The following is a 23,054-nucleotide window of genomic DNA, read 5'->3' as shown; positions in this document are numbered from 1 at the left end:
TTACTAAGTAACCTATTAATGTGCATTGACTGGAGGGTACCTGGCACCAGGACAATTGATTGCTTTGAGGTTAATTGGGGAGAAACTGACCTATAGCACATCTTTCCAGGTCTTATCTGTATTTATGGCACCCTAAATTTGCCTTATTGCACAAGATAGTTCAGGCAATTAGTTCAGCTTCCAAGGTGTATACTTTTCAATTGGGGTACATCGCCTGCCTTTTTGTCTGTTGAACCTCATGATTAAAAAACGAAAAAAAGACAAAAGACAAGCAAACATCTACAAATCACATGACTCCATAGCAGACTCCAGTTGTGTAAGGCTTTTTCTGTTGGAAAAACTGCAATGTAGTGGTTTATTAGCTTTATACTGGAGCCCTCATCTATCAATCTATAATATAACATAAGGACTGGATGTAGTGGGAATTGTTGATTTTAATAATATTCCAAGGGTGACAAATTAGTTGATTCTATTTAGTAAATATTGCAGAATTAAGTTGAACTGAGACTCTGGGAGCCTCAAGGGGTTTCTAAGCCTGTTTCCTTTTTATACTAAACAAAGTGCCTAGTTTTATCACTGTGGGCATATTGTGGGAAAACAGCCCAGTAATTTAATTTACAGCAGGGTAGATGGTGCCAGTCATGGAAAGGCAAGGCAAAGCAGTTATGTATTAGATTTTACTGGGAAATACCCTTTTGGATTAATATCTATCTGAATCTATCCAACACATAGAAACTTCGTATAGGGTCACAAAACCCAGAAACAACAAAAACAGCAGTCATAGTGCAGTCAACCAGAAAGCCCCTCTCTGGGATATATCAAAATAAATACCTGTACTTTCTTGTCTAGCAAATAAAAAATCAATGTTTCCATTCTTTACACCCCCAAACAAGTGCAGGCTGGTGAAAGCAGATTTTCAGACGTGTTCAAAGGTCGAGAGCAGATTGTCCGGGTTGTTCGGCAAGTTCGGAATGAATATTTAAAATCTGTTCTCAGACTGTTTTGATTTTGTGGGAGCCCATCTCTTTATTCTATGATGTACTTTATAGGATACCTGTGTGTGCCTGGCACCAAAATGAGCCTAGTACCCCCTCCCCTCTGTTGGTACATATCTAATAAAATACCTGGCGAGATTTGCCCTCATTACATCTCTGTTGAGTTCTCTGTGCCCTTGTCAGCTAAGTGGTTCTAATTTGTCGTTGTTTCATATTGTGTTTGTGGTGTGTTTTTATGGGAAGGACATTGTTGTTTACAGTCATGTTATATGTGGTGTTAAGTATTTTATATAAATAACAAATCTAGTATGGATTTTAAGTTCGTCAAAGAATGATTGTTCGGGAAATACACTATTACAACATTCATAAATGTCCCTATCATTCATCCTTGTCAAATTATTTGGTGATTTGACTTTATTCAGACTAATTTGTCTGGAGGGTAACCATAGAGGAAAGCAATAAGCTTTACAAATCTGTTCGGTGCAGTCGTGCTGACAGAAGTGTAAATAATGTTCTGAAAAAGCTGCCCAATACATAATTGATTAATTGGTAGATCTGCAATCTGCCCAGAATTTACCCAAATTAAACCATTACATTTAGGAATGATTGTGTAAGATAAAAATTGCAATTGCAAAACATTTTTTTAGATTGTTTTATTAAAAGCGTGTAGTGATAAAAATATGAATTATTAAGTATACAAAACATATAACACATCCATTGATATTGTAAAAAAATGAAATTCTTGGAACCACTTTAAATAAGAATAAAGACTTGTGAGAAACTGCAGCCACTGTAACTTTGACAAAACAGTGAAGAAATAGTGACAGTAGGTGTGCTTTTTCAAAGACAATGTTAAGCAGATACAACCTGCCCTGTAACTTACAGTAACTGTAGGTCAAAGCTGACATTTCAACAGCAGAAAATAGTTTTGAACAGCATTGTTAAGGACACAATCCAGAAGAACGAAAAATACAAGAAAACATACTTGTAAAAAATACAACTTTCCTTTTTACTTGGGCTTGGGCTCAGGGAACAGAATGAGGATTGATACAAATGTACACATTTATTTTAGGGAATATATCTTTTATAAAGTGTCAGTGTTTTTCTTTGTAATATCTGTTTTTCTCCATAAAGATTTGGTTGTGGTTGTGCCGTGCTGAGACTGGTGGTGTTTTCAATAGGTGTTTACTATCCAAATATGTACCTACCAACTAATAGCAGGACATACACAAACCATGCATTAAAACAAGTTTACACAAATGTATATATATAATATATAGTCTTTAAGGATCAGGAGCGTTCACAGCTCAGCAGCCGGTGCACGCAGCGAAGGCACAGATCTCACAGACATCAGGCTCCTCTGCCAAGAGAGCTGAAACAAAGAGAAGGAAGACAATCAGACGCACATTTTAGTCGACTGTTTACTTCCTCACACAGACGTACAGTTGTCGTAAATTTCCTCACTGATGGATGATTAATTAGAATGTCGAATTGTATCATTATTGCTATTGACCTAAGTATATTAATGACCATAAGGTATTCAGATAACTATGTGGTGCCTTTTATAAACAGCCACAATGTTTCAACACTTTTATTTCTTTTCTGATAAAGTTAATTGGCATGCAGATTAATAATTACATTGTCTGATAGAAATTGTAAACTTTTAAAGTTTTGATAAGATGCCATAAAGGTATAGATTGATCTAGCCTTGACCTGCTTGCTTTAGTTAATCAGTTCTGGTCACGAAAGGCAGGATTGTCAGTGTGTAGATTCATTAGTAGTATGTGCATTTGTTAGGGCACTGAATGGCTTCTCCAACTGAGAATCACTGCACACGGATGCAAAGCTCAAAATCCATCAAATCTATGAACGCTAGACAAGTTATGGGTCGTCTAATGTCAGTGATCAGTTTAATACTCCCCGCAATCAAGTAATGTACAATCCTGAGAGAAACAAAAAGGAACATGTTGCCCAGGAAACGTGATATTATTCATCTTCACCAAAGATATGGATGCACGAATCCGTGTAATTACTACATATTTCATGGCCATTGTGCCGTTTCTGAGAGGCTGCTGGAACAGAATTGCATATTTCGCGGAAATAATCCCCAACCAGCTTTAGAGAAATCTTGAACTGCCATAGGTTAAGCCTACGATCCAGGACTTAATCAATTCCGAAGTCAATTCATTTTTGTATATACAACCCTGATTAAATGAGTGTTTTATGAAATTTGCTTAATACTTGTCTACTACACAGCATTGTATAATCCCATCAGCACTACTTTGATACAAGATAAGTCCTACAGTGTGACAGAGCCCAAAGTCTTGAAACTAGAACATTTGCAGTTGGGTTTCCAGGCTCAGATTAGCTCTAGACTGGGATAACCCCTCCTGACATAACATTGGGTACCTTAAAACCACAACACCCTAAAGCCCCCCAGGACGTAGGTATGAGAACACTCACCCAGTCTGTAGAAGGACATGCCGGGTCGTGAGCTCTGGCACAAGGGCAGGAACTCCGCAGGCAGGTCTGGGTCGGAACAGGAGGCTGGCAAGCTTGTCTTGGCCAGACGGGGGTTCTTCACAGCACTGGCGTCCATCACCTCCTTCAGCTTCTTCACAGCCTCCAAGGAGAAAGTGAAATCCCCTTCCTAGAGAGAGAACACAATGGACAATCGCTGTCATTGGTAGGAAACAAAAAGCTATTGTACTAGCAGCCTGTCTGTATGGGGGTCTTCACACCAGATTGGTCTAGGGGCAGCATTATTATTGAAGGAAAGGGAAGACTTCACACATTTTTCAGCTCTGGACGGGAAGCTTTAAAAGAATCCCATTTCATCTCTCATTCTCACTTCACCTACACTGAACTCTTGAAGTTACGATGTTGACCCAACGCAGGTCACCGTGCTGATGTCAGGGCTGCATTGGTGATGCCCCCGCATGATATGATGCTAATAATGAGCTCTAGTACGACACTGTACGTCCCATACCGCTCATGGCACTTCTGCCCTGGACAACGTCAGTGACATGGGCTGCAGCTTGTGGAGGCTAATCCAATTCAGACCATGCCTTGTTTTCAGAAGGAGCATTCGGGCTAAAGGTTTCTGTTTAGGCTCCTTCCACACATGATGGAGTGTTAAGGATAGGTAATGAAGTCACTTCTTGTGGAATTTCACTAAAGACAATGGAATAAAATGCTCTGCCCTTCACTGTACTAATCTTGTACCTAAATACTCCCTACACCTCAGTGTGTCCAAAAGTGACGGAATATTCATGCCCATATGCCCTGCCAATATATTCTAGAATTCAAAATAATGTTACATGAAGTTTCAATATATTGTTTTGAAATGTTTTACTCACAAAAGCATCAGAACTTAGCCAAGATAGATCACTGGTTTAAGTTGTTAAAAAGCCGGTTCACATTTTCAGACAGAGGAACCATAAGAAAGTCACTTACTTTCACCTGCACTGCATCTGAAAACACGCAAAGTGCCACGAGGCAGAACACAGTTGCCAGCACACACTTCATGATGACGCTCCGGTTAGTCTTTCTCGTGACTTTGTTTGTCCTGCTTGTGTATTTCAACAAAGCTGTTTCTGTTGATGTTTCTGCCCTCCGCCAGCTCATTCCCTCCTTTTAAAGTCTGGCAGATTACTCGATCACCTTGTAAGCGCACGATTGGCTAAACGGTTATGGACGGAGGCTTTCCGAATGGTTAGTGGATAGCTATGGCATTGAAGTTTAATGGTGTCATAAAGGGGAATTTGTGTTTTCAGTGATCTCATCTGTGTCAGGTCTCATTCCTGCCCATAAACGCAGCCCCCTGCTGTGTCTACAGTGAAACGTTTGTTTCTCGGATCTTATCTCCAAGGTTAATTAATGATTTTATGTTCGGCACTGTTACTTTGGATAGCAACCTTATTTGGTCACATCCCTTCACACGCACTAGACCTTACTCCTTCTGCTCACTCATCCAATCAAACAGTTCTCAAGCCTGTTTTAGTACTTCTAGACCTTCTGGAACATTCCTGGGTCAGTCAACCGTGTAAAGTCACAAACCGCACTGGACACCACAGTGCTGTGTTTCTTGTCATTACATAGGACTGACATTTAATACACAAGGCTGTTAATCAATAATACCATGTATTAGATCTATTTTCATTTAATAACTGAACAGTTAGAAGAAGAAACATTACTATATAAGGTACTGTTAGAGTACTGTATTAAATGCATGATTGTAAAAACAAATGGTACTGAACTTTGTAATGTCTAAGAATGGAAAAATGTAGTAAAATTAGACCAGAATTCTCTTAAATCCATTAGCTAAATTTAAACTGTAATATAAATGACTGTAAACCTGTCATTAAACTATGTTATGTGTAAACACAGGTATTTTACTAAAAGCTTTAATAGGTATGTTGTAACTTCACTCTTCTGTTATTTCTTCTGTAATTGGAACCTGCACTTTAGCGCAGGTCTCTGTTTATTAATTCAAGATATTTGTCTGTTCTGTTTTACTTATACCTAACATTTGTCAGTGCTACTTCAGTTACACGGCCATCTCGAATCCGTTGAAAGCATCTCAAAGAAAATCCTCTACAAAAGCGGAGTGATTTGAAATCAGATGTTGTTTCTCTAAACTGTTTTGTACGTGGATGTGTGTAAGTTCTCACTGTCCGCTCCCACTCATCCCCAGTCTCTGACAACAACACACTTTAGCCATTGCTATAGTCAAAAGAGAAACCAATGGATTATGCTGTAAAAGTGCACGATTTGCTGGAGGTGTTTGTAAGGTAAATTCTAACTTTCTTATTCCATTACAATCTGCGTGGAGTAACTGGTTTTGTCTTTCGTATAACAAGGGTCATTTAAAATTATCATAATTATTGCTACTTTTGCTTGCACTGCACGCTGTTTGTAATGAAATTGCTGCTCCGAGGCTTAGAGGGGATGTGTGCAGTGGTACCCTGAAATGTAACACGCAGCCCCACATTCAAGATCAGCTTGGCTTTCTGTGCTGAGTCAACTCTAAAGCCAAGTGGCTAACTCCTGTGGGGACGCATTGAATGCATATCCTGTTATCAGCAGTCATCAGAATTTCCTGGTAAAAACCTTGAAAATGTGAATGAAAAACATTTTCCTTTCATACCGCTCAGATATGAGTGATGACTAAAGCATAATGTGACTCACGGCCCCTTAATTAATCTGCTGTGCACCTCTCTTTGGTTGAATGTTTGGATATTATTCCATTGATAAATGTTTTCGAGCTGTGACTATTCAATGCAATGTGTCAACACTCAGCCTGTTGTGATTGTCAGCCCTGAAAGTTCTACACCCCTCTGACGCCCCTGGCATTTTCTAACTTTCCACGCATGTCAAAGTCTCAAAAGTTATTTAATTAATTCAGAATATCCTGATACAGATATTCATAGTCAACCCGCCATATCACATAAAGTGATTCTGTCAATTCTGTCAATTCCAGCCACTTTTCAGATGTTCTGGAATAGAGCAGGTGTCAGTTTGTTAATGCAATTGAATATTTACAGAAGTGTTTCACATAAAACCATATCATTTCTGATGCTAATTCCTTTATCGCCTTTGTCATTTCTTTATGGTGTTTTCAGTGCAAACATGTAAATTTCTAATTATAATAACAAAAAACTGTTTTACTTCCTGGCTCCAATAGTCACAGTGAAGGTCAAATGCATTCAGCTGGGAAATATGCAACATTAATGTGTGTTTTTGCTTTTTAATTTCATATTTATTTTGTCCGCACGGCCGTGCTCATGCTTTAGAACAGATGGCACCTTTTCTTCATCCACGCACATTATGCAAGCGTGTCTCCACTGTGCGACCCCTGATGGCCCTGGTGACACTAACACAAACTGTCATCGTAACATCTCCTGTATGGAGGCAGACGTGTGTGAATGGCTTTGGGTTTTGACTGCAGGCCAGGTGCAGTAGGTTTTCCTGCATAAAGCATTGTTATGGCAACCAACAAAGGTGAATGCATGAAAAATCATTTTACGCATCTTACGAATCTTCCCAGATTGAAAGGCTCTGATACATCCTGCACATAATTGCCACTATTAACATCACTCTAATTTTAAAAAATTGTTATCCCCCGTTCCTTTTTTACATTCATCTAAATGAAAGTGTATGCTGGAGATTAATTTATTAAAGTGCAACTTTACGATAGTAGTGGAAACCCACTCTTGTGCAGACATCTGCAGCAGTCCTCTCGATAAGCTTGTCATACTTTTAATATCGAAACAGGCTTCATTTGCATTTCTTTTAAGGGAGTAAACTTTCAAGCCTCACAGATGGTTTCTGTAAACATAGCTGACTTATTAGAACAATTACTCTCTCAATGCCTGTATTATTATATATATACTCCACAGTCTTGCTTTTTCATACCACTAGTTCATCTCCAAAATCTTTTTTTTCCTCTATGGGAAAACATGTAGGGCTTGCTTATGTTTTCAATAGCTTTAAAGGCTCTCCTTTGGTACTATTGTTTTACTCCATGTTTGTAGTGCATTGTTCAATTTAAGCACCGTGGCTAGGTGGGGGAGTGTGGAGGAAAAAGCAGGCATGTGAGTCAACAAGACCAATGCTATTCATTGACAGGGTCTTTCAAGAGATGCCAATGAATGTGTCGCCTCTGAAACAGCTGGTTGAGTTGTGTAGAGTGACAGCTCAAAACAAGACCATGAAAAAAGCACATTAGAAAAGTTGGAAAGGGGAATAGGCCACTCAGCCCACCGGTCTCATTTGGTTATCAAGGATTGATTCTCTGATTCTTGGACATTTGCTTAAAGAAGGGCTGTATGGCCATTGTGAAGTTAATTGAAATGTATTTATTTATTATTACAAAGTACATCTCACTCCTAATGATCTCCAGAACAGGGCCAGGACAGTGGGGTGAAAGCCCACGCAGTAACTGCAGGTGTCCTCTCCTCCGGTAATACCTACCAGACAACGTCTGACTGAAACTTTCTTATCCCCACTCAATTACTTTACGACAAAATGAAGCCATTAAGGGCTCCAGAAGCACATAAAACGAAAGGTCACCCAAACGTAGCTGATAAACTCGATATTTCTCTGCGTTAAAGCAGGTTACAGCTTTGCCATGAAAGCCATATTACACAGCGAAGATACCTGGGGAATTGTGAAATCCTCACCATCTGTGAGAGTGCAATATATTAGTCGAGTGTAATTGTGGGTGTGTTGAGAGTGTAGGATGTGCTGATAAGGGCACAACCCTTTCCCTGGCCCACTGTGCGTGTCAGGCAGGGACAGTGTGTCGGAGCGTGGACACTTGTTTGTGGAGGTCGGTGTTTGTGATCTGGGTTAAGGAGTCAATTCAACATAGAGGTTTCTTGCAAGGCGCTCACCTCTCCTTCATGAAGTAAAAGCAAAAATGTAGTACAATTAGACCATTATATCAAATTTTTGAGCAGTTTAGAAGTAACTAATGTCAGCTTTAGGCCAGTAAATAAACAATGTTGATAAATATATTTGAGTTCCTACAAGTAAGTAGCACAGTGCGTTTTTATGGAGGATTTCACATTGCAGCTGTTGTTTCATTGCGCTTAGAAGGGTTGGACACACAAGGACGAGCAGCGGGCAAGTTGCCCTTTTAAACGCTTAGCAGAGATAAAGGTTAAAATAGTTTCCACTATTAACTCATTACAAGTGATGTATCGTGAAACTGTGATGAAATCCTTATCTTTTGTAGTTTTTTCTCTAATAGGCTCTGTTCACCTATTCATTCTTATGTCAACTTTCCTGCAACAATTAAGCCTAGCAATCAGTCCAGTGTGAACAAGTATCCTATAAACATTCACAGATGATACTTGGTAAAAAAATAAATCTTAAACAAATTGAAGTTACTTAAAAGGAAGTATACATATATCATTTTATTTTACTGGTTTAATTTTCCTCCTTCTTCCTCTGTAGACACCCATTATAGCACATTATAGAGTGTTTTTGCAATGCTTTAGTAATGTGTTTTCTGCCTTTCTCCCTCCAAAGAGCCCTTTGCGGCATCGTGAAACAGTAATTGTCCTGAGGGCTCTGCAGGAGGTCTCTCTCAATATTTATTTTACCTGCCTGAGGGGAATGCACTTCAGAGAATTATGACTTTACCCAGAGATTCAAGACTTTCACAGGCATTGATCTAGCATCCTGTTAACGGTAGATAAGGGGTCCTCAGCTGTGCTCTTTGAAGAACTCCATGTCTTCTGGCTTTAAGTCCACTTGAGTACTTAATTAACAAATAATTTGCTGTAGTTTATATAATATAATTTATATAATCATGTAAGTTGAAGCGACTCATAAAACCTGTTGGGCGTTGGCCTTTGTGAATGGAGGGCATTTTGGGAAGATATCATCTTCGAAATCCTGTCATCCAGAGAGTCACTGAGATGTTCACCACCATAGCATCATAGTTAAAGTGCTCGAATAAACTGTCCAAACCACTTTCGGTTGACTGTATGGATCGCCTGTTGTGCTGTCAGGTGTCATCAGAATGCAAAAGGTTAACATGGCCCCAAGAGGAAGCGAGACCGAACAAAAACACCACGTCATCCACTGTGCAATTTCACAGTGTTGCTTAATCCACAGACCTGTTAATGGTTTATAACTGCAGTTATTTTTTACCAGACCTTTTTAATGTGGGTGTTTTACACTGAGGCACTTTCCAGAAGAACATACATTATTGCCAGTATATCAGGATTACCTCGGGCTGAGAAAATTCATAAGCAAACATAAAATGGTTCACACAGTGAGACTTAAATACTCCAACTTCTACAGTAAAGCACCGGAACACTTCAGAGACAGCATTTCTTTACCGTGAATACTAATATTTAAACTTCTCATAGTTTATCATTTGCTTAGTACAGACTTGATTTGTTCACCATAAGAAAAATATATGAATAATTCATTGGAATTGTGTGATTGTCATAATACTATAGAGAAAGGTCATAACAATTAATAGTTACATTTTACATATTAATAAATAACAGTCATTTATTTCAATCTATAATTATACTTCAGTAATATAAGTCAACTACTTTCTCAGTATTGTAAAATAAGGTATACATTTTGTTTTCGTTATAAGATGAATCTTATTAAAGTATATATTTTAACTTTATGGTTTAAAAACTCTGAATATGATCATATTGCTGCTACTGAGTCAAATCTTACATCTTCTTTATTACTATGATGGAATGTGTGTGCAATGTTGTAGTCCAAAGTTCTCAGTTGCTTTGTGGACCAGCAATATTGTCATCTGTGTTAATGGTGGAGGTGTTGGGGTTATGAAATCTGATGTGTCATATTTCCTGTGTTGATTATTTAATTCAAACCTGCAATATGATACAGATGATGGGGATATTTTGAAGCACTCCGCGTACACAAACACTAGGAGATACATTTGGCAGACGTTTTAGAAGGCAAACAGGGAAATGTAACAATTAGACAAAATAATCATAGCTTAACATCTGAGAACACAATAAGGGATTTCGAAAGATGTTAATTGGTTTTCGTAGTTCCGTAGTTTGAATTAATGTTTTGTACACACACAGACATATATATTACAAATTCTGCCTGAATGACTAATTTTCACGTTTGTGATTAAAACTGAAAAGAAAAGGAAAAAAAGGCTATATACCAATGTTTAAATTGAAAAATCAATCAGTGTCTTTATTTGTCTAGGGTGGCATGTTTAGTTGAGGATGACCAATTTATGAGTACTTGTTGACCAAGATTAATTTTAAAGTGCCAAAGACTCGGTTAACCCTCCCTGATGCAAGTTTAAATGACATGCAATCTTTCACGACCAAGAAGCATAAACATATAAGATCTCTTACAGATAAAATAACAGCCTTTGGGGTTTTATCCTCATGCAATCTGCTGAAATGCATAGACATCCCTACTGTACATATCGCAGGACCTTGTGGCTACTGTACGAGTCACAAGACCTGGGTCTCTCTTCCAGGGTTGATCTTTCACTCAATGAGGATTATTCTCGTTTATGATCCCACACTTCTGTGTGCTGATATCAAATCTCCCTGTATCTCCTAACAGCAAAATTAAAGAGATTGCACTAGCCACCTGCCTAGCACCGGAGAATTATTGCCAGCTTTATCAGAGCCCTCTCTGACCTGTGGTAGTAACTCATTGTCTAGTGATGTTGTTGTGGAGACTATGTTCAGATTATAGCTCGATGATGGGGACGTTTTCCAGACCACTTCAAGTGGAAGCAGCGTGGTTTTAGATTTATGGTTTTTACGTGTGCACGTGTTGCGATTATTGTATATGGTCAGGTCTATCCTATAAGACACTTTTAACACTTTTAAAACGAAGAACTCCTCAAATATGGTCAGATGTCAAAAGGGTTCTGTAACTTCCTGGATAGCGGAAACACCGTGGAATAAATGACCACCCCATTTCTCTTCCCAGTGGCAACTCGAGTCATTATGTTCAGTGATTCTTTAGCATGTCTTAGTGTCTACTAATAATAATTTTAATACTACTAATAATAGCAATAATAAAAATAATATCACCCAAACTCAATGAGTGACTGTTCATAGTTTGGTAGTGGATATCGTGTTTACTATATGATTAATTAAACCATATGATTTATCTATAACAAAGTTTCTGTGCTCGAGGTACGAGCCGCCAGCATACGTGATTAATATGTTGTGTTTTTCCACAGTTTTATTTGCTGACATGCCAAGCTGGAGGTCAGCTTGTCTAGATCTTTTCCGATTACTCATAAATAACTCATAAACACTCATAAAAACAACCCCCATGAAAAAAAAGTTTTCACTATGTGCCAGACATCATTTACAAGGGCAGATAGTGGGATGTGCCGACTGAAAATAACTGTCGGCCCTGTTTCGGTCCCTCTGGTTCCATTTGAAAACTGCCTCTGCAAAATAAGGAGATCGTTGGGTCTATCATGCCACATTGTTTCTATTTCACAGACTGGGGAGAAGAAATACATTTAAAATGAATTACAGTCATCACTTATTTAAGTCAACTTCCACAAAATTCTAACTTGAATCTTTGCTTTTATATCTTCTCTCAGTGTGAGCTGTTTGTGCATCTAGACCTTTCTATAAACCCTGAAGGCAATCATTACATCTAAACATGCCGTCAGATGCGCTGATGTTGCTTCGTTGCTGCAGGAAGAATGGCTAACAGGACAGGTGATGCTAATTAAGTGCTTTTTAAGTGATTTTCAGCAATGAACATGAAGCATCAGCCTATTAATTCATGATCTTTCTAAAATTGTGAGCAATAGCTGAGTCTGCATTGCACTGTGCTGTTACGCACAATTACGTCAATTAGCCTATTTCAGGTGGGTGATATTTTCACATTCAAATCAAATTGTTCTGCTACTGTTCAGGTTTGTCTAACAAAAGCCAACTTTCTCTTTTGTCAAGCACTTCTCGTGTTTAAATTCGGTGCAAAGAGGCAGAAGCAAGATTTTCTTTCCTTCCAAGAGACAATTTACATCCTTTGCTCTTTAATACATGTTTTCTCCCCCTGTACGTCTGACATGAACCTGTTAAATGGGCTGACACAGACTTTAACATGTTGACTATTTCATGTCTAGAGCCCTCTGGAGGAAAGCAACTCGGTTCAAATGCACGGTTACAAATCAGGCCTGTGAATGTGGCTTTTCAATGAGAAGGGCATTTACACACTGTGGTCATTTGGACTAGCAGTCAGAAAGTTAGTTAAGGAGAAGGTAAGAAAACATTTATTTAGTTTTATTACTATCTTTTTACAGCAGTTATAATTTTCAAGGACAGCTTTTAAGGTTCAGCCTTCCCTCTTGTTCATACAATATATAGAATATACATTCAGACAGTGGTGTGGTGACATGTTGCTATGTTGGACTTTTTTGTGTTTGTTTGGCCTTCACTCTTATTTTAAACATGTGGGTAATATATATATATATTTTTTTTGCCTATCCTGTTCATAAAATGAGTTTCACTGTAGCTTTTACAGCCTCTTTTCTCTCTTATAATAATAAACTGCTGATGTTCAGTCATGGGTTAAGCCTCATTTTAACACATGTGCCCTCTAGTGGCTCAGTTTTATTTCATAAAGGGAAATATATAAAACTGTTCCCCTTGTTTTTCATTTTTAGTAACACTTTTTTTAGGAATGCATTGATTATTAACAATACTTTTATTTATTTTGTCTTTAATTATTCATCATTGCATCTTGTATTATTTGATTCCAAGAGAGAGAAACTTAATCTGGTGAATTAGATCATGTATTGAATATTAATGAGCTGCGCAAACGATTTTGATAAGCACATTTTCTAACTCCAAACTACATTAAAGTCTGTTCAGAGAGAGAGATAGAGAGAGAGAGAGAGATTTGAGAGACTACCCATTTGTTCGAAGTGAAAAGTACTTCATACTGCCAGTGGCCACTTATGGATCTGATAAGTGGTCACTAAACACACAAATTATACAGAAACTAGAAACGATACAAAGAAACATGAAACAATATTTTTCTTTACACATATTTATAAAAGAAACAAATGATATGACTATCATTATTGTCTGCATTGGTAGAATTTCTGTCAAAACCTATACACATATTTCTTCATGCACAATGTTCAAATTTATTCAGAGGCTTGTGATTCCACTTTGGCTTTGAAAACGTAAGGGAAGCTACACTTATAAGTAGACATTGTTTAGAAATGTAAACCGTGTGTTTTTGATTGCAGGTGGAAATGCATATTTCAGAAGGGCTAGGGAAGAATAATTCCTTTCTACAATTTCCGAGCAGTAAACCTTTCGACCCATGTTGCTTTCTAACAATGGCACAACAGTTATTAAGAGTTGATTGTCTGAGATTTGAGTAAAGGCAAGGCAATTCGATGCCATGAACGAGACAGGCTGTTTGGTGTGAAGAACGGGGCGTGTAAAATCACAGCAGGTAGTATTTAATAACATAAGGATTGCTTTTATATGTACAGATGTTGATTTGGCTGCAATCAAACTCAATCACATATTACTTCTGAACTGAGTTAATGATGGTTGAGAAAGAAAATAGTCACTTTCTGCTATCAGGACTGCCTAAGAATGGGAGAAAAACCCAAACAAAAGTATTGCCTAAGGAAAAGAGACAGATACAGATGCAGAGCAAAGGTTTGGATTGGACAGTGTGTCTGGGCTCTGAAGGTGGGGTTCAGGAAACACTGAGACAGGGATGTAGGGAAGTAAGTGCTTTTATTATAAAGTGTGCTGGTTCTCCAAACCAAAAGATATACAAAAACCAAACCAAAGCCTGACACTTCTTTGAGACTAAATTCATAAACAGGGTCCCTAAACTATACATATAATTAATACCACACACGAACACTGACCCAGGGAGGTCAAAGATGAAAAGTCCATTGAAGAGTTGGCAAAACACTGATCTATTCCCAACATCTCTTCTTCTTTTTTCCGTTGCACTCTTTCACATCTCAAGCCTTTTTCTAAGATAATGAATTCTTCTCTTCCCCATTTTTGTCTCTAATCGTCGAGTGGTGCTAATTAGTCTGTCCTTTCTATTTGCTGGCAGTCGGCATTTCCTGTCTGTGCAGGAGGTGTCTGTGGGAAGATGCACAAACTGCTTAGGTAAATAATGAATTAAAGGAACTGGACTTCCAAGAGCAGAATAAAAAAGCAATGCCCATCAGTTTATGCAGCACTTGAAAAGAGAGATGAGAAAAGGAAAGGCTTTAAGGAAGATCAAAAGAAGAGCAACAGTCATCAATGTAGATGGCACTTCTCAATTACTGGCAATTATCCGAGCCTTGGCTAAGTCATAAGTGAGTCTTTCATTTGTTTTTCAAGTGTTTCAAATAAGAAAAAACTGCCTTTTGGAACAAGAAATCGACTGAATTCTCATTCTGGGCTCGGCGCCGTCATTACAGATGTAGAAATTGCCTGGTTCAGATGGAGATATGCAATGCATAATGTATTTGTCAAACACGGTCCTCCTCAATGCGAGAAATCGACGCCCCTGCTTCAAAGGATGCAACCCAATTCCTAAGTAAATTTGCTGCTTTCTTGAAAGATATGGTATTTAGTAATAGTGTACATTAATAATTCATAGGCTGGGTACTCCGCGATGCATTTGCTTGCTTAGGCCGTGGTGGAACATTGTGTGTTTATTGTGCTCTGCGTATGGGGGAGGGTGTCTATTCAGTCACCCTGCTAATGAAAATGTGTAACGTGGGTGGAGGTAAGATCTGCTTCCATCTGCAGGATTCAATAGACAGACCCATCAAGGGGACTGTTGGCGTTTATGTAGATAATGCTGCAGCTTTTCTGGTTCGAAATTACCCACAGCGGCACTGGTGGAGTCTGGTGAAACAAGCTTACGCACTTTGCACCAAACACAAACAACACACGGGAAACCACACATTATGCAGTTGAGTGTGTCATTAGGTGAAAATATTTAGCATGTACAGTTTTGTAGACATTATTTGTTTTTATTATTTGTACAAGGAAGACTGAACCAAGAAATTGGTAGCCCCATGCGGTCTTAATTTCAATGTTATTTCCTACATATTCAGGAGGCATCTATATTATAATGATTTATTTATATTTAAAATTATGATCTGGGATAATATTACTAGGAAAACATACTAATTAATCTTAACTGTGGGAGTTTGAAATGAATGTTGTTTGTTGTGTAAAATGTTTAATTTAATACTAAATGATTTGTGAGGTTGATATTGTCAGTCTGGAGACTTGATCAGTAATTCAGTTTTATTTCCTGATTTGAATATCATTATCAGCTGTAACATGTTGGCAACAAGAAACGAACAACAACAAACACATATATCTTAATAAAAACCATGTACTTCTCATCGACAATTAATTTAACATACATCTCTGACATCTCTTATGTTATGCCTAATTACTACATAACTATGTATAATTCAGACACACATCTGTAGTGTTGAAAAAATATCTATAAACAATCTAAGGGGACATTCATGTGAAGATTAAGGTTGCAGTCACTCAAATGCAAACATCGCCTCACATTTCGTATTCAGTGAAATCGGCATTGGTTTAAATAACAGTGCTGAGGTGTGATCATTCAGGGGAGGCTTTTCAATAAATCTTATCAAAACAGCCTGAATGAGATTCATAATCCAGACGTCATTTACCCTTTAATCATGGAGATTGAATCTGGAAGTTACCTATACCATTTCCAAATGTCCTCATCCTGTGTCCGTATGAACACTTGACATTGGGCATCGGTCAGTATATTGATTCTGCGTCATTTATTTGTTTCTAGAGCTCTACTTTTCATGATAAATCAATATTTTAAAAAGTCAGTGGCCCAAAATGAGTTGTGAGGAACTCTCCTCCTGTTACCTCATTTTGCTTTATTAAATAATGCCGGATTGACTGTTATTGCATTCTGGAAAGTGGCAGCTTTTTCATAAAATATTAACTACCACACTCAGCTGCACAATCAAGTCCCATAATTCACTTCTGAGTGGTAAGTAAACAGTCCCTGGTGGCAGTGTTTCTGGGCCGTGAAGAACCACAGGGTCTTCTGGTTTTCGCTCTGTCTGTGTTCTTGATGACTCAATTCAATCCGGGACAATACTCCTGTGGTTGACGTTACCTGTGCTTAGAGCTCTTAATCAAGTCAGGGTTTAATGTCATTCATAAAATATACAGGGTTTGAGTTCTTCAGGAATATGATGGAGTGTGTATCCCTTCATGTGTTTGCCTGTACTTATTCTATACAAATTACAGTTCGGTTGTTTACAACCCCAGTTAAGACCCAATTAAGGTTATATAATGGCTTTGGCTTTACTACTCACTTGGCAGAGGGGAATGACAGCCTAGCAAAGAGGTCTGGACTGGCCAGATTATTTATGTACTACTGTATGCATGTATTTATTTATTAAACAAGGGGAAAGTGTTTACATTGTATATGAGTGAAATAAAAATTGGGTGTGGGGCTGATTCAATTCTATTCAGAAGTATTCAAACCCTTTACTCAAAACTATTTTATTTCAGAGGTGGATTTACTCTATTAAATGCAGGAGTTTTACTGTTGTTGGCTGCTTGTCCTCGAGATGCCTTAGGTAAGCAATTGATTTAATTTGATTGGGATCCACGCTGATTGTGGCAACAAGCTTATTTAAACGAAACAAAGGCAGTTTCAACAAAGGGTGATTACTCAATGGCTTATCAATAATATACCTATAAGCAATCAGTAGTGAATCATTGGACTAACCTCTCCATGTCTATTTGTGTTATAATCCATTAAAGTAAAATGTGTTTGACATTGATTTTATAAATGACATTGTCCCTCCATCTGAGCATCTGAACAACCCACAATTTATTCTTAGTAGTCGATCATGTTGTTTCCCCTAGTGATTTGATTTCAGATATCTACCTCTGCTGACGGAGAGGATATGCAATGAGGACAAATGTGCTGATTTACAACACATTTGCTTTGACTCAGGAAATTGCTGGCTGTCTTCTATAACAATTCAATTCAGGGTGCTTTTGTGTGGATTCAAACCTTTACTAAATGGCTGGATTAACTTCATAATATATTGGTGTTTCTGAGTTTGGTGACACAACATAGGCCGTGGGATGTAAAGGGAGATATACACCGATCAGGTCCCCCTTTTGCCTCCAAAACAGCCCTGACCCATCGAGGCATGGACTCTACTAGACCTCTGAAGGTGTGCTGTGGTATCTGGCACCAAGACGTTAGCAGCAGATCCTTTAAGTCCTGTAAGTTGCGAGGTGGGGCCTCCATGGACTGTCTTGTTTGTCCAGGACATCCCACAGATGCTTGATTGGATTGAGATCTGGGGAATTTGGAGGCCAAGTCAACACCTTGAACTCGTGATTCATCAGACCAGGCCACCTTCTTCCATTGCTCCGTGGTCCAGTTCTGATGCTCACGTGCCCATTGTAGGCGCTTTGGGGTCATGGGCACCCTGACTGGTCTGCGGCTACGCAGCCCCATACGCAACAAACTGCGATGCACTGTGTGTTCTCCCACCTTTCTATCAGAACCAGCATTCACTTTTTCAGCAATTTGAGCTACAGTAGCTCGTCTGTTGGCCTTCCCTCCCCACGTGCATCAATGAGCCTTGGCCACCCATGACCCTGTCGCCGGTTCACCGCTTTTCCTTCCTTGGACCACTTTTGATAGGTACTGACCACTGAAGACCGGGAACACCCCACAAGAGCTGCAGTTTTGGAGATACTCTGACCCAGTCGTCTAGCCATCACAATTTGGCCCTTGTCAAAGTCGCTCAGATCCTTACGCTTGCCCATTTTTCCTGCTTCTAACACATCAACGTTGAGGACAAACTGTTCACTTGCTGCCTAATATATCCCACCCACTGACAGGTGCCATGATATCGAGATTATCAGTGTTATTCACTTCACCTGTCAGTGGTCATAATGTTACAGCTTATTGGTGTATGAGATAGGGAACAGGTAATGTGTGTGTGTGTGTGTAGGTGTCTCCTCGGACAAGATGACACTAATGAGGCTTTGCAGAAAATGCATTTCCATGAATGAAACGGTCCATTTTGACTGCCTCACTGGCATATTGATGTCACTGATGAACTGATTGTCATGCTCAACTCAGAGAGAGAAGATGAAAGAGAGGCAGACTAGGTCCATGTCTAGAATATCAGTGTGGTAAATGTCGCTGTGCCTTTGTGTGACCACTGTAAGTGATACCTCTCCCTCCAGTAAGGTCCAGTAATGATTTTGTGATGATTTTGCTGGACGCTTGTGAAACTCCTACTTAAATATCAGGAAACACTTTGGGCGACACCACAGATGTATTGCAGCAGTAGCGTCTTCCACATGACAGAGTACCTGATACAATGCAGAGAGAGAGAGAACCTATTTCATGGCTCTGACGAATGTGTGATTATTTTATTCTCTAAGCGGCCGGGGGAGTTACAGTTTCCATTGTGATGATAAGTGCAATTTGATGTGTTGGCATTATGCAAATGTCAACCATCAGGTGTTTCTTGCTTGTGTAAGTCTGGCCTACTTTTGATCTGTTATTATTCAAGTAAATATGTTCACAGGCAGGAAGCACGGTGGTTAGTGTTGCCTCACAGGCCCTTGGACCTGGATTTGTTTCAGTGGTTTGTAACAAATATCTAATCCCAACTCTACTACTGACTCGATATTTTATTTTACAGGTTGTGATCCTGTCGTTCCATTTGGTTTTTGTTCAAGATAGGTATTCATAAGTAGGGACTCCCTGTGCCTCAACAGATGAGAAGCTTCAGTGTTCAGATGCTGCGGGAAATGTGAGGGCATGCTATTTTGCACAGCAAGAGGATGGGAAGAGGTTACAAATGGTGACTGTAGCGTGCAGCACAAGAATGATTTTTGCTGGTTGAGGTCATTAGCACAAGGCTGTTTTTCAAAGAATTACAATGGGAGCTTTTTAATGTAAATATACTGTTTCTATGGTTACTCCGCATTCTGGATCATCTGCCAACATACATCAAGATTGTACACTTTTCTCTCAGGCAAATATTGAAACGGCACAACTTATGGCATATAAAGTACATTGTGTGTTAACAAAGTTTCAATTCCCCTTGAAAAGGTTAATGAAGTATGAAAGTTAAATTTTTTCAAATTTTACAGTGCGGATAATTACATTTAGAATATAAAAATGTTTTGTTTGAACACTTGTACAGAATGGGATTCCTCACCACATGTGGCTGTATGTGAATTATTTAAAATAGATACATTTTTTCTTTATTGTATTCATGCCATTCTCTTTTCTTTTGTTACATTCAAGGCTTGAACTTAATTTCCAGGACCTCACAGTGAAAAATAGAGAAGAAATAAGTACTTAATGTGTTAAAAAACATTATTTCTAATGTGTTGCTTTTTAGGCGTATTATTGATCTTCAGACTTTTGAGCTCTAGGCGTCCACAATGTCACATGACATTCTCATCTCATAAAAACAAAAAGCTCAGGGTTGTAGGAAATATTTTGATGTAATCTGGGGATTGTAAATTGGTTCATGCCTGTTTCCCACAATGTCTCATTAAATGTGCAAGCAGGTCGCCCTATGATTATTGAAGATAAATGCTGGATACTAGGATATTTCTAGTAACCAACTTTAGGCTTTGTCTAAAACACATTAAATACATAGTTGCTATATGTAAAAAATATCAGCGTGGGAGATGGTTTCAAGCATTACTGATCCTTTGTGTGATAACTGGACCTTCAACCAAAACAAACTGAAGGAAAAGGTATCACTCACAATGCACTTACAAAGAAAATTAAGAATATATTATAATTTTTCTATCATATAAGACTTGCCTATGAATAGTGAACTGAACAGTTTTGTGAAGACTGAAGCAGATAAAAAGACATCTAGAATAGAATAGCAGTAGAATATTAAAAGGAAATCTGTCAATATACAGCTCTGGGAAAAAATGAAGAGACTACTGCAAAATTATTATAGTTTCTCTGGTTTTACTATTTATAGGTATGTGTTTGGGTAAAATGAACATTTTTGTTTAATTCTAAAAACTACTGACAACATTTCTCCCAAATTCCAAATAATGATATTGTAATTTAGAGCATTTATTTGGAGAAAATTACAACTGGTCAAAATTACAAAAAAGATGCAGTGTTGTCAGACCTCAAATAATGCAAAGAAAATAAGTTCATATTCATTTTTAAACAATATAATACTACTGTTTTAACTTCGGAAGAGTTCAGAAATCAATATTTGGTGGAATAACCCTGACTTTCAATCACAGCTTTCATGTGTCTTGGCATGCTCTCCACCAGTCTGTCACATTGATGTTGGGTGACTTTATGCCACTCCTGGCACAACAATTCAAGCAGCTCGGCTTTGTTTGATGGCTTGTGACCATCCATCTTCCTCTTGATCACATTCCAGAGGTTTTCAATGGGGTTCAGTTCTGGAGATTGGGGTGGCCATGACAGGGTCTTGATCTGGTGGTCCTCCATCCACACCTTGGTTGACCTGGCTGTGTGGCATGGTGCATTGTCCTGCTGGAAAAGACAATCCTCAGAGTTGGGGAACATTGTCAGAGCAGAAGAAAGTTTTCTTCCAGGACAACCTTGTACGTGGCTTGATTCATGCGTCCTTCACAAAGACAAATCTGCCTGATTCTAGCCATGCTGAAGCAGGATCATCACCGATTCTCCACCAGATTTCACAGTGGGTGTGAGACACTGTGGCTTGTAGGCCTCTCCAGGTGTCCGTCTAACAATTAGACGACCAGGTGTTGGGCAAAGCTGAAAATTGGACTCACCAGAGAAGATGACCTTACTCCAGTGGTCTCTTAATTTTACCCAGAGCTGTATCACAAGACAAAAGTATGTGACCTGTGTATTCTCATTCAAAAACAACACATACAACAGGGAGGAATACATGTTTGGATAACAATGAAAGATAGGAAAACAAGTAAATGGATCAAAGAACAAACACATTTGTAATGTATTATTACCTCACTGAAAGAGTGAAGATGTTGAATGGCTATAAACTGGACAGACATAGATTACAAATAAACTGTAGAAGACATAGAATGGATCCTAAGAGACAAAACAACACAGCCACCCTGGGAGGCAGTTCTGCCAAAGCTAACATTATTCTTCGGGAGTAATGAAGTAGGAAGACATTAAGCTTGTTAAATCAATTCACAGTGAAATGACTTTCCTATTACAACTAAAAAACAACGCATCTGCCTTTTATATATCTTAACAAGCTGGGTCTATATTCATAAGGTGCATGCTTTTTAAGTACTCAGTTCTGTCCATTTTTATTGGGGTTGTTTTTGTTTATTTCCTTTTCAAATTAACTGTACTCCAGCACAATTACAGTTATGTCCTATTTTTTCAATGTATTGATTAGCTGTATTTGTTTGTTACCATGTCATGTTTGATATTATTGAAATAAAAGTGATGTGTTTGAATTCATGAAAAGATTCATTAGTGTTTGATTTAAAAAACTAAACTACAAATGAATGGTGCATTGTTGCGATCGTACCTAATTGCTTTGTTAATTCAGAATACATTTAAGAGATGTATCGGAGTTAATGATGTTCTCCAAATTCATTAAATTAATGGTCTCTGTAATGAAGCTTGATTATATGTGATTATTTATAATAGTTTGCTGGAATTTCTATGAGCATCTGCTGTCTAACAATAAAGCTCAAAGGAACATGTTTTCAGATAAACACAAAACAAATTCTGAGTGGAAGAAAAAGCCGAATTGACGAAATATAGGGACATAAAATACTTGAGCCCAATTATGAGAGGTTGGGCGAGGAAACAGATTCTCAAACTGTGGCTCATTAGTTCCAATAGAGGTTCTTTGGAAGGTTGCGTTCCCATGGGAAGAGCATTTTATAGACCTGAAATTAAAGACCTTAAATACCTGAGAAGGAGGAATATGTATAAATATAATCTAGTGGATTATAATAATAATAAGTGGAAAGGTGTCCTAAATGTATTCTTCTCTCAGGTGTCTGCATAACCAAACTGTGCTCATACCTCAGTCATGCAACATAGGCATTAAATTCCCTCAGTAGCTTTATTTTTAAGGTTTATTCTGGTGTTTCCAGTAGTAAATATAAGAAAAGACAAGATTTATTACTGCATGAATGAATACATAATTAGAGACTGGAGTAAAACATTTAAAATGTTGCCAACCACCACAACACCAACACAACGATAAGAGGAAGGAAGTATTGAGGAATTTTCTTTCACTACATGTCTTTTAATAGTGAATACAGGTATTAATGTGTTCTTATTGATCGCCAGGCAAGTGTGTCCTGTTAACAATTTCAATTTTTAAAGTTCATCTCTGCACCAAATGTATTCCAGATGCAAGGGCAATACTGCTCGATAAAAGACAATTAATCATCCACACTGCTTTTAGTCAGCATGCAGAGCTTTGAAATTTAAATCTCTAAGTGAAGTCTAAATACTGTGATATACTGTGTTGTTTTCAGCCCAGGACAA

At 38.3% G+C, this 23,054-nt stretch overlaps 1 protein-coding gene across 1 annotated transcript; it reads right to left on the bottom strand.

Annotated features, from left to right (window-relative positions):
• Positions 1 to 1,655: 1,655 nt before the first annotated feature.
• Positions 1,656 to 4,671, bottom strand: LOC136713862 (guanylin). Its single transcript, XM_066691084.1, has 3 exons — positions 4,452 to 4,671; positions 3,459 to 3,645; positions 1,656 to 2,367 (listed from the first exon to the last, which is right to left on the bottom strand). Exons 1-3 carry the CDS (start codon positions 4,620 to 4,622, stop codon positions 2,303 to 2,305), a joined length of 423 nt encoding a protein of 140 aa, XP_066547181.1. The 5' UTR covers positions 4,623 to 4,671; the 3' UTR covers positions 1,656 to 2,302.
• Between the last annotated feature and the right edge of the window lie 18,383 nt (positions 4,672 to 23,054).

The sequence above is a fragment of the Amia ocellicauda genome, chromosome 18, assembly GCF_036373705.1.
Source record: "Amia ocellicauda isolate fAmiCal2 chromosome 18, fAmiCal2.hap1, whole genome shotgun sequence".
In the NCBI taxonomy this organism is placed as follows: Eukaryota; Metazoa; Chordata; class Actinopteri; order Amiiformes; family Amiidae; genus Amia; species Amia ocellicauda.
The sequence above is the reverse complement of the archived record's forward strand: the minus strand, read 5'-3'. Positions and strand labels throughout refer to the sequence as shown.

What these genes read in the sequence shown, in the direction of transcription:
- LOC136713862 (XM_066691084.1), bottom strand. Translation starts at nt 4,622, where the DNA reads ATGAGCTGGCGGAGGGCAGAAACATCAACAGAAACAGCTTTGTTGAAA. An exon ending in CAGATGCAGTGCAGGTGAAA is followed by an intron (nt 3,646 to 4,451) that starts GTAAGTGACTTT and finishes TTCTCTCTCTAG; the next exon opens with GAAGGGGATTTCACTTTCTC. An exon ending in CATGTCCTTCTACAGACTGG is followed by an intron (nt 2,368 to 3,458) that starts GTGAGTGTTCTC and finishes TCTTTGTTTCAG; the next exon opens with CTCTCTTGGCAGAGGAGCCT.